The sequence below is a fragment of the Drosophila novamexicana genome, unplaced genomic scaffold (genome assembly GCF_003285875.2).
Source record: "Drosophila novamexicana strain 15010-1031.04,08,12 unplaced genomic scaffold, DnovRS2.1 tig00001062-arrow-arrow-pilon, whole genome shotgun sequence".
Lineage (NCBI taxonomy): Eukaryota > Metazoa > Arthropoda > Insecta > Diptera > Drosophilidae > Drosophila > Drosophila novamexicana.
Window position 1 is genome coordinate 1268771 of NW_020824838.1, and position 23155 is coordinate 1291925.

The window sequence follows — 23155 nt, forward strand, 5'->3', positions numbered from 1 at the left end:
AATACTAGAGGCTATATATATATATATATATATATATATATACAAAATATGCGATATAAGCAAATGTTTTTAAATAGAAATTCTACAATTTAAGAGTTATATTTAACAACCGGAAAGCCAGCGGTAAAGATGATATACTTGCCACACACATATTTATTGAATATCTCCCATGAGTCGTGAACGATCTTGGATCTTTAAGTAAAGTTAAGTTTTTTATATAAAAACTAGAATTATTTTAAGTGCAATGATTTGTGTATTTATTGAGTCTGGTTAAGAAATATGTATGTATGTATAAACCAAACAATTTTTTCCTAAGAACAACAATTTAGTTCTCGACTGATCGTTCCTATGACACAGATATATGCTATAGGGAATCGATCTAGCCGATTTTGCAACATCGCAAAAAAAAGCAGATTTATACCAAAACCGAAAGATTGGTATACAATGAAACGGTGTCTTGATCGTGAATATATATACGTACATACTAAATATAAAGGGTCGCTCACATGCTAAATGACAACATTATAATACCCTAAGCGGGAGATTGGAATAGCGCATGCATGCATTTAAATATTACATCTACGAAATTAGTTCGAGAAATAAAGCAAACAAAACTATAATACAAAAGGTTTTGCTATCAATTTTTGTCAATTCTATTTTCTGCAGTTGTGGGTCGAAGCAAAAACATATGTTAACGTTGCGGTTGGGTATAACCGATTGCACAATACTGTTCACAACAGGGCAAACATGTTCGGTGCTTTGTTTGACGACTTGGACAAAATTAGTAAAATTAGTATTCCACAGTCTTGTACTCGGCAATTAAATGTTTGCTTTAGATTCTAATGATCTATCTCTAAATTTGAACTCTACGACAGACAAAATATTATAAGAGAAACGATTTTCCTGCAAAACCCATATACCCTTTTCACCCAACTAAGTTTATCAACATACTCAACTCACATATCTGCATACTTATATGTGCCTTAGTGTATATGCATGGTAGATGGAGGGAGATGGGAATAGAGAAGCCGGCACTTTCCAACACAGACACAAAAGAAATGTAAACAAGCAAAGCAAGTTGCATGCAAAAACAGCTGTTTGCAAGAAGACATTTAAAGGGAAAGGTATTAACCATGTGATTTTCAGTGCATATACTATAAACTATAGATGTTGAGTCCATATACCACAAACAAAATATAAAAGACCCAAATTAATTGATAATAAACATATCTGTACGCATGTATGCTTAGATATACATATACATATTCACATAAATATGCGCATATCTATGTATGAATATTTTCTCGCGTGTAGACACAAATTGTTTATGGAGCGTCGAGCACAACGATATTGAAAGTTTAGTATCAATTTGGCGTTTAGAACGTGCGGACCTTCAGCGCTCTATCAAAAATAAACAATTTAACCGAAAATGGCAAAAGATAACCTAACAGCTGTTTTACATGGCATAAACGACTTGCGATTGGTAAGAAAAAAAACTCAATTATATTGTTAAAATCAATTGACTGTTTAATTTTATATGCAGGAGCAACGTCCTATACCGGAAATATCCGATGAGGGTAAGCCTAAAATCAAATAAGATAAGATATTGAAATCGATTTTCTTGATATATCGTTAATTTTTTACATTTAACATTCATAGAGGTTTTGGTGGCGATGGATAGCGTCGGGATTTGCGGCTCAGATGTGCATTATCTGACAAAGGGTCGCATCGGCCACTTTGTGGTCACGAAGCCCATGGTCATTGGCCATGAAAGTGCTGGCGTGGTTGCCAAAGTGGGCAGCAAAGTTAAGAATCTCGTTGTAGGCGACCGCGTCGCCATTGAGCCAGGCGTGCCCTGCTATAAATGTGATCACTGCAAGCAGGGCAGCTATAATCTGTGCCCTGACATGGCATTCTGTGCCACGCCACCCTACGACGGCAATCTGACCCGGTACTACAAGCATGCTGCGGACTTTTGCTTCAAGCTACCCGACCACGTCACGATGGAGGAAGCTGCCCTCTTGGAACCGCTGTCGGTGGGCGTGCATGCTTGCCGCCGTGCTGGCGTGGGCTTAGGCTCAAAGGTGCTTATCCTGGGCGCAGGACCCATTGGATTGGTTACTCTTCTGGTATGTGAACACCATAAACTGATCATTGTTAAAATGTTGAAAATGTTATTTTTTAAAGGTCGCGCAATCTTTGGGTGCTACGGAGATTTTGATCACGGACCTAGTGCAACAACGTCTGGATGTTGCTAAGGAACTCGGCGCCACACACACGCTGCTGCTGAATCGAGATGATACCGGAGAAGAAGTCGCAAATCGTGTGCGCCAGATAATGAGTGCGGAACCAGATAAGGCTATCGACTGTTGTGGAGCAGAAAGCAGCACTCGGCTCGCGATCTTTGTAATAGCTAAACTGTGAAACGTATTGATAGTTTATTTGATAATATTTCCAAAAATTCGCAGGCTACGCGATCTGGAGGTGTTGTTGTTATCGTGGGTATGGGGCCGCCGGAAATGAAGCTTCCTCTGTTCAATGCCTTGGCTCGCGAGGTGGACATTCGCGGTGTGTTCCGCTACTGTAACGAGTGAGTAGAAAACTTAATAATTTTTCCAGCTATTGGATGACCTATCTTTTTATTTTTAAAGCTATTCCGCTGCCCTGGCGCTGGTTGCCTCCGGTCGGGTGAATGTAAAGCGTCTTGTCACACATCATTTCGACATTACGGAGACCGCGAAGGCATTTGAAACGGCTCGGGCTGGTCTAGACGGGGCCATCAAAGTGATGATTCATGTACAACCGAGAAATACCAATAATCCCGTCGAATTTTAACTATTTGTTAAAGCTATCCTTGTAACATAAATCAAATAATGTGAATGAAATTTTTCTGGACACAACATTAATTAAGTGTAACAAATTTTAAGTTTGAAAGCGTTTCGATTTTTATCTAAATTGAAAGTTGCTCAGCTTAGCAGTATTATCTGTAGATTTGAATGGCCCACAGAAATGTTCGGAGATTATCGTGTAGCCTACACGGCTTTCTACCCAGCAGGTGTGTGGGCTATGGTCCATTGGCTTCAATGAGGCGACATTTGCATAATGAAGAAGCGAGCCTCGATGATCTGATCAAGAAACGTATGCGAAAGCTATTGATGGCAAATGAAGCTTCGGCCAGTTGTTGTATGAACCGAATGCATGACACCAGTAAATCCCTCGCAAGCGCGAATCCAAGAGAAGAAACAATCAATGCTCCACAAGAAAAGACCCAACAGCCGTTTATCTTTAGGTTCCAAAGGTCAACCGTGAGAAACAGCAATTCAACGTTTACAACGAGAGGAATTCTTTCAGTAAAAAAAATATGATATTAGCTAAACTAATCGCCGCTACAGCAAAAATTCGAAGGATAATCTGCCTGCTGTTTTACATGGTAACAAAGGCTTGCGTCTGGCAAGAGAAAACAAGAGCAAGCATTTGTTGTACCTTATGCATTTCCAGTTATGCATGCAGAATCAAGACTGTGGTAAGTTCCTTGATTCCCTTATTTCCTTTACTGATAACATTTGCAGAGGCCTTGTTAGAAATGAACACTTGCGGTATTTGTGGGACAGATCTTCATTGTCCGGAATTCGGTGGCATCGATCACATTAGGGTGAATAAAATCATGACCATTGTCCAGTAATGTTCCGGAGTAGTGGTTGATGTGCAGCACAAGGCTATAAATTCTTAGTGGTCTGCCATTTAACAGGGTAGCACTAACATCCGGCTAACTTGTGCTATAAATTGCCCGATTCTGAGACCATGGAAGAGGGTGCTTCAGGGTCCAAATTCTTGGTGCAGCACCAATTGGATTGGTTACGCTACTGGTGAGTGTAGACTAATAACGGAGCAGTTCGTACATATGAACATTTTTTTTCATGGCTCAATATTTTAATTACGGATCTAGGGCAACGACTTCAGGATGTGGCTAAGGCAGTTGAAGACTAAACGTGGTGCTAAGCGCCAAGAAGTCACAGCGGTTGCCGTGTTATATTATGGCCGTGGAGCCTGACAACTCAATTGACTGCATCGGAATAGAGAGCTGCACCTGCACCTGGAGGCTGACTTGAGCATTGATTTATAATTTTGCTAATACCCTAAAACTTTGTTAAACCTGGCAATGGAGCCTGGTGGTGTCGTTGTCATCGTTGTTTGCTCCCGCTCTAACGCACATCGACGTAATGTAAAGCGCCTTGTCACGCATCTATGTGAGGCTGTAGAGGGGTTTGAAAGATCCCTTGATGCGCTAGACGCTGCAATTAAAGTTATGGTTAATTGCGATACGGGGACACCAACAATTTCTGTCTATTTCAGCCAAATATCTTCTATTCAGTTCGAATAAAATTTTAAGAGCCGATCTTTATTTAAAAGCAGTCCTTTGAAATCTATTATTAAGTCACAGTACACTTATCTTGTGTTTCGGATGAACGCTAGTTTTGTATGTTAAGAAAATTGTTAATGGTCCTGATTCTAGCCTAGTAAATATTTCCGGCTTTGGCGAATTAAGAAGCTAAGCAAAACAAAATTTATATATATATACATATATTTATATATATATAGCTCGCTGTTTTCGGGGGCGATAAGAAATGAGAATGCATATACAAGTTACATGTACGAATAACTAAAAACAAATCTTCCTTTAATAGCCAGCAGTCTTAGTCCAATCTTTCAAGAAATTTCAGAGCTTAAATATGAAACACACAAAAGTGCTAGTGAGTTTTGTGATGAGATATCCAAAAGTAGTATATTGTTTATTAATTATATAGTATAATAGTTTGGTGATCTCTTACAATTTTTGAATTTTCAATTTTCAATTTTCAAAACTCATTTGTTGGCAATAAATTAGTAAAACTGACAATGAATGTTTGGACATGAGTCTAGAAATTTGCAATCGTTGGCATCTTAAGCTGGTGACAGACCGTGATTTTCTCAACATTTCGACATTATGGAGACCGCAAAGAACTTCAAAATAACCTGGGAATAATCCTATCAAATGTTTGCTATAGATTAAACCTTGTGTAATAAACATGTTTTATCATGCACTTAAATTTGTGCAACGTAATTCAAGCATTATTTTTACCTATTCACTGATAATAAATTGTTAATGTGCGGATTATTATAGTCGCCTATGGAATTGCTGAGCACATTTTATACATGGTAGAAAAGTCAGCTGATTCGTAAAGGCCCATTACAATATAATTAATAAAGCTTTCGTAATAATTCACTTGTATTTTTTTTATTTATATTAACATCAGCGACATATGTGTATATATACATAAGTATTTTATTACATAAGGCGTAAAATATTATAATTTGATCATGAAGATAAGACAAATAGAAGGAGACACTTCCGAACCCATCAGTCGAAAATTAAATTCTCCTATGATTAATCATTTGACTTTCAATTCGCATTGCCATTCTTTTTTTATTGTCTTTTATAAGTTTTCTAGAAAAGTATCTCGTTCAACTGTAAAGCCAATACAGATAAAATATTGCTTAAAAATACTTATATTTCTATCTTATAGCTGTTTTAAATCAGATTTTCTTTAAATATGCTAGACTTAGCTGTAAGATGGCTAAAACGGCAGCACTGACAAGAATGCGGCGCTTGGCTCAACTAAAAATGTTGTCTCTATCTTTAATAATGTTAACGCATGCAGTATAAATTAAATGAGAAGAAGGGTTATCTTCGGCGCGCCGAATATTTAATACCCTTGCAGACCCAACCTTTTCATAATGCTCATAGTGCTTTGCCCATATCTAAGAAGCACAGGGAAAATAGTTAATGTCGGGTATGCTATAAGATATCTTGAAAAACAAAATATTATTCTTACACCTTTATTTTACTCCGTTTGTTCCCATGGATGCTATATGATATAGAAATCCGATGTAAATAAGATTTTGCTTAAATATAGGTAGCATAGTCAGACCAATAAATGTTGAGTTTGGTCAAGATATCTAGAAAATCAAAAAAGTTTTCCACACAACAACTTTATTTTCGACCAATCGTTCCTATGGCAGCTATGTGATTTGGTGGTCCGATGTTGTAATGATTTTGCACATATACGAGGAGCATAGTAAAAATAATAAATGTCGAGTTTGGTCATGATATCCAGATAAACAAAAAAGTTGTTCATACAAGAGCCGATCGTTCCTATGAAAGCTATATGATATAGTGGTCCGATCCAGCTGGTTTTAACATATGTGCTGCGTGCAACAGAAAGAGGGACTTTTGCAAAGTTTCATGAAACAGACAGACGGATGGACAGATATGGCAATATCGAATCGGCTGTTGATACTGATCAAAAATATATATTTTTTATGATGTCGGAGATGTCTCCTTCTATGCGTTACACATTTCACGACAAAATTATAATACCCGCTGCAAGGGTATAGAAACAAGGTGTGAAAAACTTGTAATCTCCCCCATACACCTTTTCACTTGCACTAACGCAAGGTCAAACAAACATGTCAACACAAATGCTGGGAAGTGCAAGCAAATTACAAGCTTACAACAATAAAAATAAAATTATATAAAATTCGAAGCAAATTGCTGATAAACTCGACGAGCTGCGATAGTGGAAAACGTTGAATTAGTATCAAATCGACGTTCAAATCGAGCGGTCTTCTTTCCGTAAACACATTCGATTATATTACAAGGATTATCAAAATGACAAAGGATAACCTGACAGCAGTTTTGCATGGCATTGAGGATATGCGTTTGGTATGGCAATCGGACAAGCAAACAGAAATAAAAAATAATTTCGTTTATATAACTCTCTAATTCCATGCGCAGGAGCAACGTCCAATACCGGATATTTCCGCAGATGGCATGTTCAGCTCATCATAATATAAAATGAATATTGTTACATTTAAAATTCTAATCCGCAGAGGTTTTGGTGGCGATGGATAGCGTCGGTATTTGCGGCTCAGATGTGCATTATCTGACAAAGGGTCGCATTGGCCACTTTGTGGTCACGAAGCCCATGGTCATTGGCCATGAAAGTGCTGGCGTGGTTGCCAAAGTGGGCAGCAAAGTTAAGAATCTCGTTGTAGGCGACCGCGTCGCCATTGAGCCAGGCGTGCCCTGCTATAAATGTGATCACTGCAAGCAGGGCAGCTATAATCTGTGCCCTGACATGGCATTCTGTGCCACGCCACCCTACGACGGCAATCTGACCCGGTACTACAAGCATGCTGCGGACTTTTGCTTCAAGCTACCCGACCACGTCACGATGGAGGAAGGTGCTTTGCTAGAACCGTTGTCGGTGGGCGTGCATGCCTGTAACCGAGCTGGCGTGGGCTTAGGCTCTAAGGTGCTCATCCTGGGCGCAGGGCCAATTGGATTGGTTACGCTATTGGTAAGTTGATTGCCTGAAACTAATTTAAGCCGGCCATATATTATTTCAAGTGTTCAAGGTCGCACAATCTATGGGTGCTACAAAGATTTTAATTACGGACTTGGTGCAACAACGTCTGGATATCGCCAAGGAACTGGGCGCCACTCATACTCTGCTGATGAAACCTGGCGACACCGCTGAAAATGTCGCGGATCGTGTGCGACAAGTAATGGGTGATGAGCCTGATAAGTCAATTGACTGCTGTGGAGCAGAGAGCACCACACGCCTTGCAATCTTTGTAAGAGCTTTGCTGATAGGCCCTGATATTTTTATAAATGATCACAACCTTTGTTACGTCAGGCTACACGATCTGGAGGTGTTGTTGTTATCGTGGGAATGGGTCCGTCAGAAATGAAGCTTCCTCTGTTCAATTCCTTGGCTCGAGAGGTGGACATTCGCGGTGTGTTCCGCTACTGTAACGAGTGAGTAGAAAACTTAATAATTTTTCCAGCTATTGGATGACCTATATATTTTTTTAAAGCTATTCCGCTGCCCTGGCACTGGTTGCCTCCGGTCGGGTGAATGTAAAGCGTCTTGTCACACATCACTTCAACATTACGGAGACCGCGAAGGCATTTGAAACAGCTCGTCTTGGCACAGGCGGGGCCATTAAAGTTATGATTCATGTACAACCAAGGAATATCAATAATCCTGTCAAATTTTAGGTATACAGTATAGTAAGCCCTGCATCATAGTTCAGAAAAATGTAATACCTGGTGCTTTACGGAACAATAAATTTGTTAGCTTGGTACAAAATTTAAGTTATATTCTTAGAGTTTCAAAATTTTAACACGATTTTTATTCGCTTAGCTTCAGTGGTTTACCTTTACACTTTCAAAAAATACACGAAATGTCCAATTTACTGTATTGGCGGTGTTCACGATCCCTATACACGTATTTGTCCATCAGGTACGCTGGCCACCGCCCATTGGCTCCGATGATCCGACACTTTCATGATGATGACTCTGGGCACAAAGACACCAAGAAGAATATGCGACCGCGAGTAGCGAACAAGGATGAAAAAATTTCCACTGACCTTAAACTCGTAGATTCTAAGTCCAAACAGAAGATAGCTACGGGAACTGCACCCAAGCTATCCATTGAACAGGAAATGAAGGCACTGGGCCACGTTGTTGGCAGCAAGCAGAATATTAAAGATACAATCAGTCTTAAGAGCCACATTCACGCAAATACAACGCCTAAATCGACAGACGCTAAGAGTTCATCGAAATCTAGCCAAACGGTTGGAGATCAATCTAAAGACACATCTGTTAAGTGTGGGTCGAATGCGAGTGCCGTGGAAAGCAGGGTTAGGGCATTTGTTGATTCAATTGAAAGTAAGAAAGCTTCAAATCGAAAACCTGTTCGGAGCCAGACAGATGAAGGGGCCTTAAGGACTACTGAAAAGCAAGATAAATCCTCAAGTCCCGTAACAACCACCGCCAATATAAACGCTGTGACTAAGCTAACAGATAAATGCTCTCAAGCTTCGCAGACCGAATCGCAAAAAGTTTCAAGCATAGAGGGTGGTAAAACAGATTTAAAAACTTGGTCCTCATCCCAGTCAGGAGTCGGTAACACCAATCTTTTTGACGGGAAACCAGAACCGTCTCAAACGAAGATGTCGCAAAAACGTTCCGAATCTGCAAGGAATCTAGCAGATAAAAACATGGGCTTTAAAAGTGACCCCCAAATTCCATGGGAGGGAATGTTTGGAGAGCTTTTTAAGACTAGTGCTAAGGGGTCTGTCGAAGGAGGAACGAATGGAATTGGTTCTAAGGAAGGAAGGTCTCAGTCGTTGCTCGTGGTTAGCTCTAAACAAAATAGTAAAGATCAACATAATAAAAACCACAAGTTATCTCAAGTGGAAGCGAAACCAGAGACTGCGCAAACTAAAATCCAATCTGCAGGAGATAGAAATATCCAGCAAAGTATTAGCAAGACCAAACCAGAGCCAGATCAATCTCTAACTAAGGGTGCAAGGAGCAATAGCCTAGGCAGTGTAGTACAAAATCCACCCAAAATGGAAGCTCCGAGTACCGAAATCAAAAACAAAACGATACTAAATCCATGGAAAACGGAAACCTCCAGCAGCAATAGCATGGACAAAGCGAAATCAAATCAAGCCCAAACAAAAGACCCGAGATGCAATAACGCCAGCAAAACGGGACCTGAATTAGCTGTGGAAGGCAACTCGGCATTAAAATCTGCGGTTCTTCAAAAGGAAAAATCAAATACCTCCTTCAAATTTGAGCACAAGATTTCTAAGCCCGTTCAGAGTCAGACAGAAATCAAAACTGCAGTAATTAAAGATGACGAAGCATTAAAGGACGTACTTAAGGGCTCGAATAAGCACGACGAATGGGTTGCTAAGATTCTTTCCCCTCCAAATAAAGGTTATGAATCCTCAAAGATCAAATCGAATACCGCCTATAAAATTGAGGATGGGTTTTCTAAAGCTATGCCCCATCAGAATAAGTCGGACAACAAATTTGCACCGAGCAGAACGGATGAAGCTTCAAAGGACAAATCCAAAATCCAGTCAGAAATCAAATCCACAGCAACTGAATCTGAGAAGGGCTCAAAAGATAAATATAGCAGTATATTTAAAGCCGATGATGGATTTTCCAAAGCTACACCATATCAGAAGCAGCCCGACAACAAATCTGCACTAAACAAGCCAAGCTCCAAATTTGACGAATCAAAAAATAAATCAAATTCCATCTACAATGTTAAGAGCTGGAATTCTGAAGTTAAACAATCACAGAACCAGTTGATCAAGAAATCCGGTGCAATGAAACCTGATGAGGCCTCAAAAGACACGCCTAAGAGCTTTAACAAAGATGGAGAAAGGTTTCACAAATTGAAACCCTCTCAGAGTCAGTCCGACAATAAGCCCTCGGCAGACAAATTGGATAAGACCCCGAAGAACAAATCAAATAGCATTTATAAAGTCACAGATTTGTCTTCTGAAGCCCTGCCAAACCAGTCAACCAACAAACATGGAGCTAACAAAGTGGATGAGGCTTCCAATAAGGACCTCTCTACCCCTAAAGAAACCAGTAACAATTTGCTGGAGTCGTTCAGTGCCGTAAGATCTGCGTCCATTTCCGATAGAAAATTCTCGGGTGATACAATCAAGGCTGAAAAAATTGAGTTGCTCTCGGCGGATACTGTGGAGGAAACAGCCTTCAAGACTCGATCAAAGTCGGCTTATACTCAGGATGGCATCAACTCAGATTTAAAATATCGGTCTAGTACCGAAAAACCCAATTCCTATGACAGGAAAGCAGAAATTCAGCAATCTGCAAGGCCGCAGTATGGTCTGAAATATGCGCAGAAAACAAAGTCAACTGCGTTTAGCTCTAGTCAAAAATCGAATAGGGGCACGATTGGTTCGCTTTTGCAAGCTGTTCGCCAGATTCCATTGAAGCAAGAAAAGGCAGCCAAAGGCCATAAAGAACAGGTCGTAAATATACTAAAGGAAAAGATCAAGGAAGAGAAAAAAAAAGCGGAGTTCCTTGAAAATGTAGCTGACGAGCTGCGATCTAGACGTGAGGTCGACACCACCCCAGTGAAAGAAAATAAAATGAGTCCAATGAAAAGTGGGGATGCGCCTTCTACAGCTCGCACTGAAACAACAAGCGGTGCCAACTCAATGGATAAGTCTTGTTCTGATCGGGAACTTACTGCAACCATTGCAGCAGCAATCGTTAAGGGTATATCAGAGAGTTCTGCAACCTCTAAGGAGAGTGATACAATTGCAGGTAAAGGTATGCCAATAGTATCGCTTCAAGACCTGAAGGCTTCTGGACATCGTGATTGTCATTTAACGTCCGCATCGATGGGTAATTCTAATGCAGGCAAAACTTTGACATCTTATGGCAAAACAGAGCTCATTGGCACTGATGAGAGCCGGATTGGTGGCAAGCGTGTGATGAATGCAGAACCCGATTCAAAGAAAATGGATAAGAAATTCCGCACCGATCTAACTGTAGATAAAGGTAGCGATAATAAAATTTCTAAGGACATCACTTGCAATGTGAGAGACAAATCGACTGAAAAGACACATAAAATCAAGGCTGAAGATATAACACCTGGTGTCCTTTACAATTCGACAACAGAGGGTGAGAATCGCGACTTCTCAACAAATATAAATATTGAAGACGATGATGAAACGTTAAGATTTAAGGCCGAACAATTTTTAAGAGAAAGTGAAGCTCGACAGATTCTAGAGAAAACTAAACATATAAATATCGAAAAACTAGGTGTCGATAAGCTAAATGTCCATAAGCTAGATGTCGATAAGCTAGATGTTAATAAGCGAGATGTCGCTCAACTAGATGCTGCTAAACTAGATGCCGATAAGCGAGATTTCGCTAAACTAGATGTCGCTAAACCAGATGTCGCTAAATTAGATGTCGATAAACTAGATGTCGATGAACTTGATGTCTCTGCACAGCAAAAACCAAAGCCAAAGTTGACGATCTCCCAATATCTCTATGAAATGTTTATGGGCAAACGGAAAAACAATAATGAAAGTGGTCGCAGGAACATCACCACCTACTCCGCGGTTAATAATCGAAACTCAAGGCTAGATAATCATACTGGAAGTAAGAGTAAAAAATCTTTTACACCATATGCTAGTAAAAAGGCAGTAGAAACTTTTATTTCGCCGGATCTGGCAAAACGACAGCTAGGTAAAGAAGAAATACTTAAAGAGCGAAGAACTAAATCCCAAGAAAATAGACATGGTGAGAATGACAGGGAATCACGTCACCGTTTCCATGATCAATTTGAAGTGTCCTGTTCAAAGCAGCTGCTCCTGCCTGGCATATCATCGCACCAAAAACTGACACTGACTCCTGATAGTGATATTTTACGTGTGCAAAAAACAGAATCAGAGGAGAATTTGGTTAATTTTACTGATGACATCAATAGCACAAAAATTCTTGGTGGCACTCCGTACAAATGCGAGGACAAAAGCCTACGAGCAAAGCTTAAAAATAAGAAGGATAAAAGCGAAATAGTGATTAAAGGTGGATCCAAAAAGTGCTTGGAGAAAGTGAAGGATGTAAAGGAAATCGAAGACGACGAGGAATGTGGCAAGCGAAGTTTCGGCGCGTTGGGTCGGCAATTATTCCAAAACTTGCGTAAGTATTTACATATAACGTCATAAACGGGAACTGATAGTTGTTAGCGCCACCTGGTGGTTCGCAGCGAAAGCCTGTAAACAACTCTGATCAACAATCTTTATTGGCGCCACCTGGTAGTCCGCAGCAAAATCATTAAACAAATCAGATTTTGCCCGTCATATAAAAGGATATATAATATATATATAAACAGATTAGCAGTTTAAAAACCGACTTATTAGGCATTCAATGTCACACCGAGGAAAATGACAGCAATCAGATGTATATTATACAGTTGTTGTGTAGTTGATAATACGCTATAAATAAGCCTAGTGCATAGACCATTAGGTTATTTGTAAGTCAATAACAAATTACTAACTTGTTTGCACACAGTAATATATATTTCCAGAATCGAAAAGAAACACTAAGCCGGCGACAACGAATTTAAAAACGCTCAACAATTGGAATCAGGCCTGGAAGAGTTCAATCCGCTAAGCAACATAAAACATTTTGAGACAAATTTCACGTTTATCAAATTTTAGATATTTGTGAAGAATAATAAAAAGTTAAAAGTTGGAACAATTTTATTTCGCCTCAAAGTACATTCTCTCGATTAGCCAATTGGGGGCATAGTGTTCATCTGACACATTACTCACTGCTAATTGTGCAGATAACACAATCTTGCTACTGAGAATTCGATGCGCTAAGGTCGTGACCGCATAACGTTGAAAATCTGAGTTTAGATTGCTTTAACAATTATTTAAATATAGAAAACCATATGGTACAAATGAACATTTTAGTTTCTAAATTATAGTTTATTATAGTTTAAAATCACTATCAGTGTAATCATTATTATTGAGAGGCTTTGGGACTTTTTAAAATATAAATCAAGTCTTGAGAGTGAAAAATTAAAAGTTCCAAAAGTAGGCAACCCCCCTCTTCAATTGGAATAAGCTGGCTTTTAAAGAAGTTTATAGCCAAAGTCAATACTCTTGAACCTTATCGATCGGAAGTACAATTCGGATTCAGCACTTGTCCAGTTAAGACGTATTTGATAATAGAACCAACCCGGAAAGTGTCCAAAAAGAGTTTATACCCTATATATTAGCGTCTGCAAAGAGCGCAAAATGTGGAAACGAGAAATGAAAATGTATCCATGTAATCATAATGAAAGACTTGCATCAATAATAAAAACCGCGTTTCGCAACACTATCTTACCGACTTTCATTCAGAGCTGCTCTTGATCAACGGTTTCTAATTGGAGTAAATCGCTCATAGAGATAAGAGTCTAGTGATTAATCCTATTGGGGGAATTGGAATACATAGGTATTAGATGAATGCTCCCTAATGGAGTCTTTACGATTCCTAAGGAATAAACAATTTGCTTAAAGAAATAGTATAGGCCGTAAATTTTACCTTTGGGAAAATTTGGAGTAATATATGTTAACGTCAGTTTTTCGATACAATTTTGAACACATACGGCAAGCTGGGCAAGGTTTGTCAATTAAAAATTAACATCCAAAAGATGTTGATCTGTAGTGCAAACTACATTTTCGGTTTGAATATTTTCTGGGCCAGACCTAAAAATTTTTCGTAATAAAACAAATTAGTTTGTATAAAATTTATAGCACGGCGTTAATATGTTTACACGAAGTGCGTGCATTAGGGCCTGCAATTCATGCATGCAGCCCGTGATCACGTTGAACTTTAGCTCCTTACTATATAAAGGCCTGGCGCAGACGATTGAAAACTGGCAAATTAAAACACGTAATATGTCTATAGGTCAGAATAACGACAGGAAAAAAAAACCCTGTAAGTAATTCAATAAATTGTCTAATGAATTAAAGCTTATTCGGATGCTAACACAGACGCACATTCAGCGAAAATGAAAGTCAGCATTCGCCGACACAATAAGATATCGTCAGACGAGAATCGGTTAAGTTCTAATCAGAAAAATAAGCTGAAAACGCAATGCAAGATATTGGCTAGGAAATTTAAGCTTGCTTGCCAGCGCTTGGTGGTCGAAGAGTTTGGCGCCGAGAATTTAAAAGAGGACGATAAAAAGAAAATTTCGACAACATGCCAGGAATTAGCCGAACAAGAAAAGTGTCAACTGCTGGAAGAGCTCGAGAATCTGAGAGCTCAATGCGAAACTTTGGGCAAACAGGAGCATCCTAACAAATTGGCCGAGCTAGAAAAACTAAACAATGAAGCGACCGCTCTCGGTGAGCTATGCACAGAATTATATCAGCAGCAGGAGAGCTATAAATTGGCGGACGAAGAACTTAAGAAAGAGGAAAGCGAGCAGCTTCAAGAACCTACGAAAAAAAAAACACGAAAGATGGATAAAGCGGGGATGTTAGAAAAACACAAAAAGCAAAAGCAGAAGCTTAAAAAACTATCCAAGGAATTGGCCCAGAAAGAAATATGTGCTAAGCTGGAAAAACAAACGCAGGAATCCAAAAAATCGGCCGAAGAGGCAAAAGCTAAGTCTGAGAAAAGCAAAAGTAATTCAAAGCAGAAAAGCAATGAAAAACCTAATAAAAAAGAGCAGCTTGATGAACAGAGTAAGAATATGGCCCAGAAAAACGAAAAGAAGGGAAAGCAAGGCCAGGGGCAGGCCGAAAAGGAAAACTGCGAGGAATCGGCCAAGTTAAACAAATTGAGGATGGAGAAGGAGCAGTTCGAAAGGCAGTGTAAGATATTGGAAAAGCTGGAAGAGCTGAAGAAACAGTGCAGAATAATGGCTGAAAAAGCTAAATGTAACTCCAAAAATGAGAAAGCTGGTGAAGACGCAGAAAATTCTGAGAAGCAAGGCACGGCTGTCGGAGAAGTGAAGAAATGCAAAGAATTGGACCAAAAAGAACAGCAAGAACAAGAGAAGGAAAAAGGTCAGGCGAAAAAATGCAAAGAAATGGCTGAAAAAGAAAAATGCGCTCAGTTAGCTAAGCTTGAAAAAGAAAAGAAAGAAAAAGAAGCTCAGGCGAATAAATGCAAGGAAATGGCTGAAAAGGAAAAATGCTCTAAATTATCCAAGCAAGAAAAAGAGAAGAAAGAAAAAGAGGGTCAGGCGAAGAAATGCAAGGAAATGGCTGAAAAAGAAAAATGCGCTAAATTAGCTAAGCAAGAAAAAGAAAAAGAAAAGGAAGCTCAGGCGAAAAAATGCAAAGAAATGGCCGAAAAGGAAAAATGCGCTAAATTAGCTAAGCTTGAAAAAGAAAAGAAAGAAAAAGAAGCTCAGGCGAATAAATGCAAGGAAATGGCTGAAAAGGAAAAATGCTCTAAATTATCCAAGCAAGAAAAAGAGAAGAAAGAAAAAGAGGGTCAGGCGAAGAAATGCAAGGAAATGGCTGAAAAAGAAAAATGCTCTAAATTAGCTAAGCAAGAAAAAGAAAAAGAAAAGGAAGCTCAGGCGAAAAAATGCAAAGAAATGGCCGAAAAGGAAAAATGCGCTAAATTAGCTAAGCTTGAAAAAGAAAAGAAAGAAAAGGAAGCTCAGGCGAATAAATGCAAGGAAATGGCTGAAAAGGAAAAATGCTCTAAATTATCCAAGCAAGAAAAAGAGAAGAAAGAAAAAGAGGGTCAGGCGAAGAAATGCAAGGAAATGGCTGAAAAAGAAAAATGCGCTAAATTAGCTAAGCAAGAAAAAGAAAAGGAAGCTCAGGCGAAAAAATGCAAAGAAATGGCCGAAAAGGAAAAATGCGCTAAATTAGCTAAGCTTGAAAAAGAAAAGAAAGAAAAGGAAGCTCAGGCGAATAAATGCAAGGAAATGGCTGAAAAGGAAAAATGCTCTAAATTATCCAAGCAAGAAAAAGAGAAGAAAGAAAAAGAGGGTCAGGCGAAGAAATGCAAGGAAATGGCTGAAAAAGAAAAATGCGCTAAATTAGCTAAGCAAGAAAAAGAAAAAGGGCAGGCGAATAAGTGCAAGGAAATGGCCCAAAAAGAACAATGTGAGAAGTTAGCTGAGCTTGAAAAAGAAAAGAAAGAAAATGAGGAGTTTAAAATGCAATGTCAGATATTGGAAAAGCTAGAAGAACTGAAGATGCAGTGCAAAAAATTGGCTGAGAAGTCGAAAAAAAAGCCAACGAATAACAAAAGTTGTTTAAGTCCAGAGGATCTTAGAAAGCGATGCATGGAAATTTCTCTAAAATTAGAGTGCGAGAAATTAAATAAGCAAGAAATGGAAAACAAGGAAAACGGAGGCCAGGATAAGCAGTGCAAGGAACTGGCCCAAAAAGAAAAATGCGGTAAGTTAGCTAAGCTCGAAAAAGAAAAAAAAGAAAAGGAAGCTCAGGCGAAAAAATGCAAGGAAATAGCCGAAAAAGAAAAATGCGCTAAATTAGCTAACCAAGAAAAAGAAAAAGAAAAGGAAGCTCAGGCGAATAAATGCAAAGAAATGGCTGAAAAGGAAAAATGCGCTAAATTAGCTAAGCTTGAAAAAGAAAAGAAAGAAAAGGAAGCTCAGGCGAATAAATGCAAAGAAATGGCTGAAAAGGAAAAATGCGCTAAATTAGCTAACCAAGAAAAGGAAAAAGAAAAGGAAGCTCAGGCGAGTAAATGCAAGGAAATGGCAGAAAAAGAAAAATGCGCCAAATTAGCTGAGCAAGAAAGAGAAAAGAAAGAAAAAGAAGAGCTTGATAAGATGTGCAAAGATTTTGCTCAAGAGGAACAGTGCGATGATAAAAAACAAAGCGTGATACTAACAAAACTTGAAGAACTGAAAGAACATTGCAAGAAAATTTCTAATAAAGCTACGCCTAAAACCGAGGCAAGTAGTGTCGATCAAAGTCTATGCAAGGAAATGGCCGAAAAAGAAAAATGCGCTAAATTAGCTAAGCTTGAAAAAGAAAAGAAAGAAAAGGAAGCTCAGGCGAATAAATGCAAGAAAATGGCCGAAAGAGAAAAATGCGCTAAGTTAGCCAAGTTTGAAAAAGAAAAGAAAGAAAAAGAAGCTCAGGCGAATAAATGCAAAGAAATGGCTGAAAAGGAAAAATGCGCCAAATTAGCTAACCAAGAAAAAGAAAAAGAAAAGGAAGCTCAGGCGAATAAATGCAAAGAAATGGCTGAAAAAGAAAAATGCGACAAATTAGCTGAGCATGAAAAAGAAATGAAAGAAATCGAAGAACTCTTTAAACAATGCAAGAAACTAGCTGAAAAAGAACAGTGCGCTAAAAACGAAACAGAGAATGAAAAGGGAGGCCAGGCGAATAAATGCAAGGAAATGGCTGAAAAGGAAAAATGCGCTAAATTAGCTAACCAAGAAAAAGAAAAAGAAAAGGAAGCTCAGGCGAATAAGTGCAAAGAAATGGCTGAAAAGGAAAAATGCGCTAAATTAGCAAACCAAGAAAAAGAAAAAGAAAAGGAAGCTCAGGCGAATAAATGCAAAGAAATGGCTGAAAAGGAAAAATGCGCTAAATTAGCTAAGCTTGAAAATGAAAAGAAAGAAAAAGAAGCTCAGGCGAATAAATGCAAGGAAATGGCTGAAAAGGAAAAATGCGCTAAATTAGCAAACCAAGAAAAAGAAAAAGAAAAGGAAGCTCAGGCGAGTAAATGCAAAGAAATGGCTGAAAAGGAAAAATGCGCCAAATTAGCTAACCAAGAAAAAGAAAAAGAAAAGGAAGCTCAGGCGAATAAATGCAAAGAAATGGCTGAAAAGGAAAAATGCGCTAAATTAGCAAACCATGAAAAAGAAAAAGAAAAGGAAGCTCAGGCGAATAAATGCAAAGAAATGGCTGAAAAGGAAAAATGCGCTAAATTAGCTAACCAAGAAGAAGAAATAGAAGCTCAGGCGAATAAATGCAAAGAAATGGCTGAAAAAGAAAAATGCGCCAAATTAGGTAACCAAGAAAAAGAAAAAGAAAAGGAAGCTCAGGCGAATAAATGCAAAGAAATGGCTGAAAAGGAAAAATGCGCTAAATTAGCAAACCAAGAAAAAGAAAAAGAAAAGGAAGCTCAGGCGAATAAATGCAAAAAAATGGCTGAAAAGGAAAAATGCGCTAAATTAGCTAACCAAGAAAAAGAAGAAGCTCAGGCGAATAAATGCAAAGAAATGGCTGAAAAGGAAAAATGCGCCAAATTAGCTAACCAAGAAAAAGAAAAAGAAAAGGAAGCTCAGGCGAATAAATGCAAAGAAATGGCTGAAAAGGAAAAATGCGCTAAATTAGCTAACCAAGAAAAAGAAAAAGAAAAGGAAGCTCAGGCGAATAAGTGCAAAGAAATGGCTGAAAAGGAAAAATGCGCTAAATTAGCAAACCAAGAAAAAGAAAAAGAAAAGGAAGCTCAGGCGAATAAATGCAAAGAAATGGCTGAAAAAGAAAAATGCGGTAAGTTAGCTAAGCTTGAAAAAGAAAAGAAAGAAAAAGAAGCTCAGGCGAATAAATGCAAGGAAATGGCTGAAAAAGAAAAATGCGCCAAATTAGCTAACCAAGAAAAAGAAAAAGAAAAGGAAGCTCAGGCGAATAAATGCAAAGAAATGGCCGAAAAAGAAAAATGCGCCAAATTAGCTAACCAAGAAAAAGAAAAAGAAAAGGAAGCTCAGGCGAATAAATGCAAAGAAATGGCCGAAAAAGAAAAATGCGCCAAATTAGCTAACCAAGAAAAAGAAAAAGAAAAGGAAGCTCAGGCGAGTAAATGCAAGGAAATGGCTGAAAAGGAAAAATGCGCTAAATTAGCTAACCAAGAAAAAGAAAAAGAAAAGGAAGCTCAGGCGAATAAGTGCAAAGAAATGGCTGAAAAGGAAAAATGCGCTAAATTAGCAAACCAAGAAAAAGAAAAAGAAAAGGAAGCTCAGGCGAATAAATGCAAGGAAATGGCCGAAAAAGAAAAATGCGCCAAATTAGCTAACCAAGAAAAAGAAAAGAAAGAAAAGGAAGCTCAGGCGAATAAATGCAAGGAAATGGCCGAAAAAGAAAAATGCGCTAAGTTAGCTAAGCTTGAAAAAGAAAAGAAAGAAAAGGAAGCTCAGGCGAAAAAATGCAAGGAAATGGGCCAAAAAGAAAAGTGTGATAAATTGGCTAAGAAAGACGAGCAAGAAAAACAGAAGGGGGTTAAGAAGCAATGCAAAGAAAATGCCGAGAAAGCAGAATGCGAAAAAATCGCCATGCAGGAAAAGTTGAAAAAGGAACATTTGGCGTTTAAGGAAAAGTGCGCAAAAATGGCTAATTTTAAAAAGCTAAGGGAAATGTGTCTGAGGTTGGCCGAAGAAAAGAAGTGTAAGGATTTGATGGCGAAGAGTGAATCAGAAAAAGATTCGTGTAAAAGTACTAATAATGTAAAGACACAAAAGCAGGATGCTTGGGAAGAGAAAAATAATAAATACGAGCCTGACCGCCGAGCCGAACGAAAAGCAGCTGGTGCAAAATTAAGGGAAGAATGCGAAAGAATAGCTAAACAGACTCCAGAAGAGTCCGGATAATGAGTGTTGTCTTATGAACCTATATGAGCAGAAATCGTGTAGTATACAAACTAGACAATCTCTCAAAACGGTCAACATTTAAAAACAGTAGAAATATTTTTTATTTAGGCCTTATAAATTTATTCCTACGTTTTGGAAATGTGTTGACGGAGCTACCGGAGAAGAATCATGCACATAATAACGCACATTTATAAAAATATTGTTCATAAATACAAATGATTCAAGCTGCTCCACTTTGCCTACACAACAGAACAACCGATTTTTGTTTTTATTATCCGATTGTTACCAACTTAGGACAAATATATATATAAATATATATGACAAGCTAAATTACAAATTTCCATTAAAACCGTAATTTTTTCCATGGCATTTGCAGGTATTTCATGCTATCAAGGATGTCATAGAGTATGACTATGGACTGGTCTGTTTCAGCTTCAATCTTGTTAACGTGCGCCCTGATCCCGCTTTTTTTTTCACCCAACTTGAATAGCACATAAAGACAAAAGTGATAATAGAGGTGTTTAATATCGATACAATTTATAACGAGCACTTCTGAGTTTCGACTGGCGCTCGCGCAAATACAAATATACATACATATTTTGAGCGGCTTAATTGAGATTTTCAAATTGACTAACAATGTGTTTGGCTGAAGATTATTTTTATGCTTTCGTTTGGACGGAAAGCCTAGATATAAATGGGAAGTGAAGAAAACGTAATAAAAATAATTTGAATAGTAGACAGATTAACAAATTTGAAGCACATTTGGAATATAGCAGTGCCATAATAAAATTAAGGGCTTATTGCTGGTGCTGTCGCGTTCTTGAACTGAAAGGTTGGATAGCGCGGAGCAAAGGTGTTGTCTCCAATGCTTTGAGTGTGTACCGAATCATCACGTCCGCTTATGATTGGTGCCCGGTATTCCGTTTCCACAAACTGTGGTGGCGCTATAAAAAAATGTAAAATAGCACTTGTACGCTTGTTTGGTCATGGGAATTAAATTTGTACTAACGAATATTAGGGTAAAGTGCGCCGCCGGCACTATCAGCCACATTCCAGCCAAGGGCACCACCCAATCCACCATCGCCGGGTGGACTAACTGGACTAACCGGTTGTGTGGGTGCTAGAGAGGGATCTTCTGTTTGTGGTTTTAAAGCAGCCAGCGGTATTGTGCCGAGGGTAATTGGCACTTTGCCGGTGAGATTGCGATGTGGTCCACTTACATCGCACTCCACATGCAAATCATAGTCTAGAGCAATTATGCCGCAATTCAGTAAGTTAGTTGGAGGCAGTGCAGGTATTTCCATTTGCTGTGTAAATGTATGAGATTCTCCGGCGTTGACGGGTCCAACGCTCAGCTGGGCAATTATCACTTTTGATTCGCGTTTCTCACTGCGCGGTTGGTTCGTATGGAACGTGACAAGTTTGCGCAATTCAAATTTAACTGCGGTGAGATTAACATTGCTGGTGTTATCAACCTCACAGGTTATGGGCAATATTTGACCCGAAACATAACCAGTTTGTGGTATGCTTGTGATAACGGACAACGGACCAGAGCGGCAGCAAAAGCAACAGAATGACTTTTCCAGTTCAAGCTTAAACGTTTCCTTAACACGTGGATTCAGATTTAAGTCAACTGGCGCTATAACAGTAAATGCCATTTTCATATCCTGATCAAACTTCCAAGGCCTATCCAAAGTAACTTTGATGGTATAGCGCACATGACCGAATTCACCCTCAAATGAGGAAGGCAAATTGGGCGGTAGGGCGCAAGTAAACGGATAAGTGTGAGTGCCCGGCGGCAGTTCGGTTTCGGAACCTATAAAACAAAGAATGTTAACCTTACAATTGATTAATCGAGATGGAAGAGCATGACTTACTGTTCTTGCCGCCAAGCAAGTAGTATTGTATCTTGAAGTACTCCTCATGTCCCTTCAGGTGCGTAGTCTCGTTCTCAGTCTTGCCCTCACTGGTTGTTACGTTACGCTCCTCGGTCCACTCCGTGTTAGCTTCGCCCAAAAAACGTATAATAATGCCTGCGTTGAACAAGTGGTTGGAAATGTACTTTGTGTTTGTAAAGAATACAATTTATTTTCGTGCCACACCTCGCACACCTCGACTGCGTGTCTCGCAAATGCTAAAAATAACTGGCTACTGCGACAAATGCTCAGCTCTGCGATTCTGTCCCGCTCTATGACTGCCAAACCGATGACATCATCGCAAACAGCATCATTCCACTGTTGCGTACCAATAGGTTGACCTCAATTAAAAATGTAATGCTCATTTTTGTATAAATTAATTTGGCAAATTTAAAATGTAGACTTTAGAAATTGGGAGTATTATGTTTTTAGTTTGTATACAGCTTCAGAATGGTATACAAATACAATAAAGAAAACAGGGTCCACCCAAAAACCACACCATGGGTGTGTGGTTCGCTTATTTATTTACATATATATGACTAACGGGACCGGCTTTTTGCGACTGAGCAGAAGGTTTTTGTTATGGGAGATTAGAAAACCAGCTGTCTTATAAACCAAATAGGTATTTGGTTCTCTAGTATATAAATTGATTATCATTAGCTGCTCTGTTGATGCCGTCACTTTTATGAGTAATACCATCTCAATTAAGTTATACAGGTCGGAATACATATATTTGAATCAAACTCCTACCTCGTACTTTTTTGGGCGAGTCAAAAGTTATTTTGACTTGGCCGTTGACAGTTTGTCCAGCGTAGTAAGTGTTCCATGGATTGTCCAATTGCACCTCACAGCCTTTGAGACCCATTGTTTAATATTAGGTTAACGTACAAAATAATTCAGTTTAAGTGGCAAAACCCAGCGAAACTAAACAGTACCGAATCGCACGGTATAGGTTCGTTCGAACGACTAACTGAACTGAGCCTACGAACTAAATCCTGAACTAAATCCCCTGGTTCGTTCACATGGTTCGTTTCTATGAGGCATTTAGAATTTAACATTTTAATAACAGCTAACCATTTGAGTACAAATAAAAGATTCATTTTAAATGATCTAAATTTTGGCAATTTATTTCATGCTAAATTTGAGAAAATACCAATTATATATGAAAAGGTACAGTAATCTAAGAGCATATTAAGTTTTCTGTAGGGTTTAAGTTAATTTTGCGTTAAATGAAATAGCTCTTATTCGACCTGT

At 38.7% G+C, this 23155-nt stretch overlaps 5 protein-coding genes and 1 long non-coding RNA gene across 8 annotated transcripts; 4 read left to right on the plus strand and 2 right to left on the minus strand.

Moving 5' to 3' along the window:
• The first annotated feature begins 1277 nt into the window (after window positions 1–1277).
• On the plus strand, window positions 1278–4406 carry LOC115766204 (sorbitol dehydrogenase-like). Of its 2 annotated transcripts, none has more exons than XM_030710056.1 (8): window positions 1278–1483; window positions 1544–1577; window positions 1660–2129; window positions 2188–2406; window positions 2469–2590; window positions 2652–3523; window positions 3570–3866; window positions 3947–4406. In XM_030710056.1, the coding sequence occupies exons 1-6, from the start codon at window positions 1430–1432 to the stop codon at window positions 2833–2835; spliced, it is 1083 nt and encodes a 360-aa protein (XP_030565916.1). In that variant the 5' UTR covers window positions 1278–1429; the 3' UTR covers window positions 2836–3523; window positions 3570–3866; window positions 3947–4406. The 2 variants fall into 2 exon arrangements, with proteins under 2 accessions (XP_030565916.1, XP_030565914.1); XM_030710054.1 differs by having other exon boundaries at window positions 3582–3866.
• Window positions 4407–6648: 2242 nt separating this feature from the next.
• Window positions 6649–8190, plus strand: LOC115766203 (sorbitol dehydrogenase-like). The gene is made up of 6 exons (XM_030710053.1): window positions 6649–6763; window positions 6836–6869; window positions 6931–7400; window positions 7459–7677; window positions 7740–7861; window positions 7921–8190. Exons 1-6 carry the CDS (start codon window positions 6710–6712, stop codon window positions 8102–8104), a joined length of 1083 nt encoding a protein of 360 aa, XP_030565913.1. The 5' UTR covers window positions 6649–6709; the 3' UTR covers window positions 8105–8190.
• LOC115766202 lies at window positions 8187–13149 on the plus strand. 2 transcript variants are annotated; one of them, XR_004018192.1, is made up of 3 exons: window positions 8187–12592; window positions 12660–12926; window positions 12981–13149. XR_004018192.1 is itself a non-coding variant. In XM_030710052.1 (2 exons), the coding sequence occupies exons 1-2, from the start codon at window positions 8290–8292 to the stop codon at window positions 12997–12999; spliced, it is 4338 nt and encodes a 1445-aa protein (XP_030565912.1). In that variant the 5' UTR covers window positions 8188–8289; the 3' UTR covers window positions 13000–13147. The 2 variants fall into 2 exon arrangements, 1 of the variants encoding a protein (XP_030565912.1); XM_030710052.1 differs by lacking the exon at window positions 12660–12926 and having other exon boundaries at window positions 8188–12592; window positions 12965–13147.
• A 299-nt stretch (window positions 13150–13448) lies between these two features.
• LOC115766074 lies at window positions 13449–14049 on the minus strand. The gene is made up of 3 exons (XR_004018175.1): window positions 13988–14049; window positions 13790–13936; window positions 13449–13682 (listed from the first exon to the last, which is right to left on the minus strand). It is a non-coding gene; the product is annotated as an uncharacterized LOC115766074 (long non-coding RNA).
• A 58-nt stretch (window positions 14050–14107) lies between these two features.
• LOC115766033 (axoneme-associated protein mst101(2)-like) lies at window positions 14108–20396 on the plus strand. Its single transcript, XM_030709804.1, has 3 exons — window positions 14108–14383; window positions 14440–18408; window positions 20362–20396. The coding sequence occupies exons 1-3, from the start codon at window positions 14212–14214 to the stop codon at window positions 20394–20396; spliced, it is 4176 nt and encodes a 1391-aa protein (XP_030565664.1). The 5' UTR covers window positions 14108–14211.
• A 364-nt stretch (window positions 20397–20760) lies between these two features.
• On the minus strand, window positions 20761–22857 carry LOC115766102 (arrestin domain-containing protein 17). The gene is made up of 4 exons (XM_030709922.1): window positions 22652–22857; window positions 21863–22018; window positions 20995–21801; window positions 20761–20929 (listed from the first exon to the last, which is right to left on the minus strand). Exons 1-4 carry the CDS (start codon window positions 22764–22766, stop codon window positions 20775–20777), a joined length of 1233 nt encoding a protein of 410 aa, XP_030565782.1. The 5' UTR covers window positions 22767–22857; the 3' UTR covers window positions 20761–20774.
• Between the last annotated feature and the right edge of the window lie 298 nt (window positions 22858–23155).

What these genes read in the sequence shown, in the direction of transcription:
- LOC115766203 (XM_030710053.1), top strand. Translation starts at nt 6,710, where the DNA reads ATGACAAAGGATAACCTGACAGCAGTTTTGCATGGCATTGAGGATATG. An exon ending in ACCGGATATTTCCGCAGATG is followed by an intron (nt 6,870 to 6,930) that starts GCATGTTCAGCT and finishes TCTAATCCGCAG; the next exon opens with AGGTTTTGGTGGCGATGGAT. An exon ending in CCACACGCCTTGCAATCTTT is followed by an intron (nt 7,678 to 7,739) that starts GTAAGAGCTTTG and finishes TTGTTACGTCAG; the next exon opens with GCTACACGATCTGGAGGTGT.
- LOC115766204 (XM_030710056.1), top strand. Translation starts at nt 1,430, where the DNA reads ATGGCAAAAGATAACCTAACAGCTGTTTTACATGGCATAAACGACTTG. An exon ending in ACCGGAAATATCCGATGAGG is followed by an intron (nt 1,578 to 1,659) that starts GTAAGCCTAAAA and finishes TAACATTCATAG; the next exon opens with AGGTTTTGGTGGCGATGGAT. An exon ending in GCACTCGGCTCGCGATCTTT is followed by an intron (nt 2,407 to 2,468) that starts GTAATAGCTAAA and finishes AAAAATTCGCAG; the next exon opens with GCTACGCGATCTGGAGGTGT.
- LOC115766102 (XM_030709922.1), bottom strand. Translation starts at nt 22,766, where the DNA reads ATGGGTCTCAAAGGCTGTGAGGTGCAATTGGACAATCCATGGAACACT. An exon ending in CTTGCTTGGCGGCAAGAACA is followed by an intron (nt 21,802 to 21,862) that starts GTAAGTCATGCT and finishes TTTGTTTTATAG; the next exon opens with GTTCCGAAACCGAACTGCCG. An exon ending in CGCACTTTACCCTAATATTC is followed by an intron (nt 20,930 to 20,994) that starts GTTAGTACAAAT and finishes ATTTTTTTATAG; the next exon opens with CGCCACCACAGTTTGTGGAA.
- LOC115766033 (XM_030709804.1), top strand. Translation starts at nt 14,212, where the DNA reads ATGTTTACACGAAGTGCGTGCATTAGGGCCTGCAATTCATGCATGCAG. An exon ending in CGACAGGAAAAAAAAACCCT is followed by an intron (nt 14,384 to 14,439) that starts GTAAGTAATTCA and finishes ATGCTAACACAG; the next exon opens with ACGCACATTCAGCGAAAATG. An exon ending in AGAAAAATGCGCCAAATTAG is followed by an intron (nt 18,409 to 20,361) that starts GTAACCAAGAAA and finishes TGGCATTTGCAG; the next exon opens with GTATTTCATGCTATCAAGGA.
- LOC115766202 (XM_030710052.1), top strand. Translation starts at nt 8,290, where the DNA reads ATGTCCAATTTACTGTATTGGCGGTGTTCACGATCCCTATACACGTAT. An exon ending in GCAATTATTCCAAAACTTGC is followed by an intron (nt 12,593 to 12,964) that starts GTAAGTATTTAC and finishes GTTTGCACACAG; the next exon opens with TAATATATATTTCCAGAATC.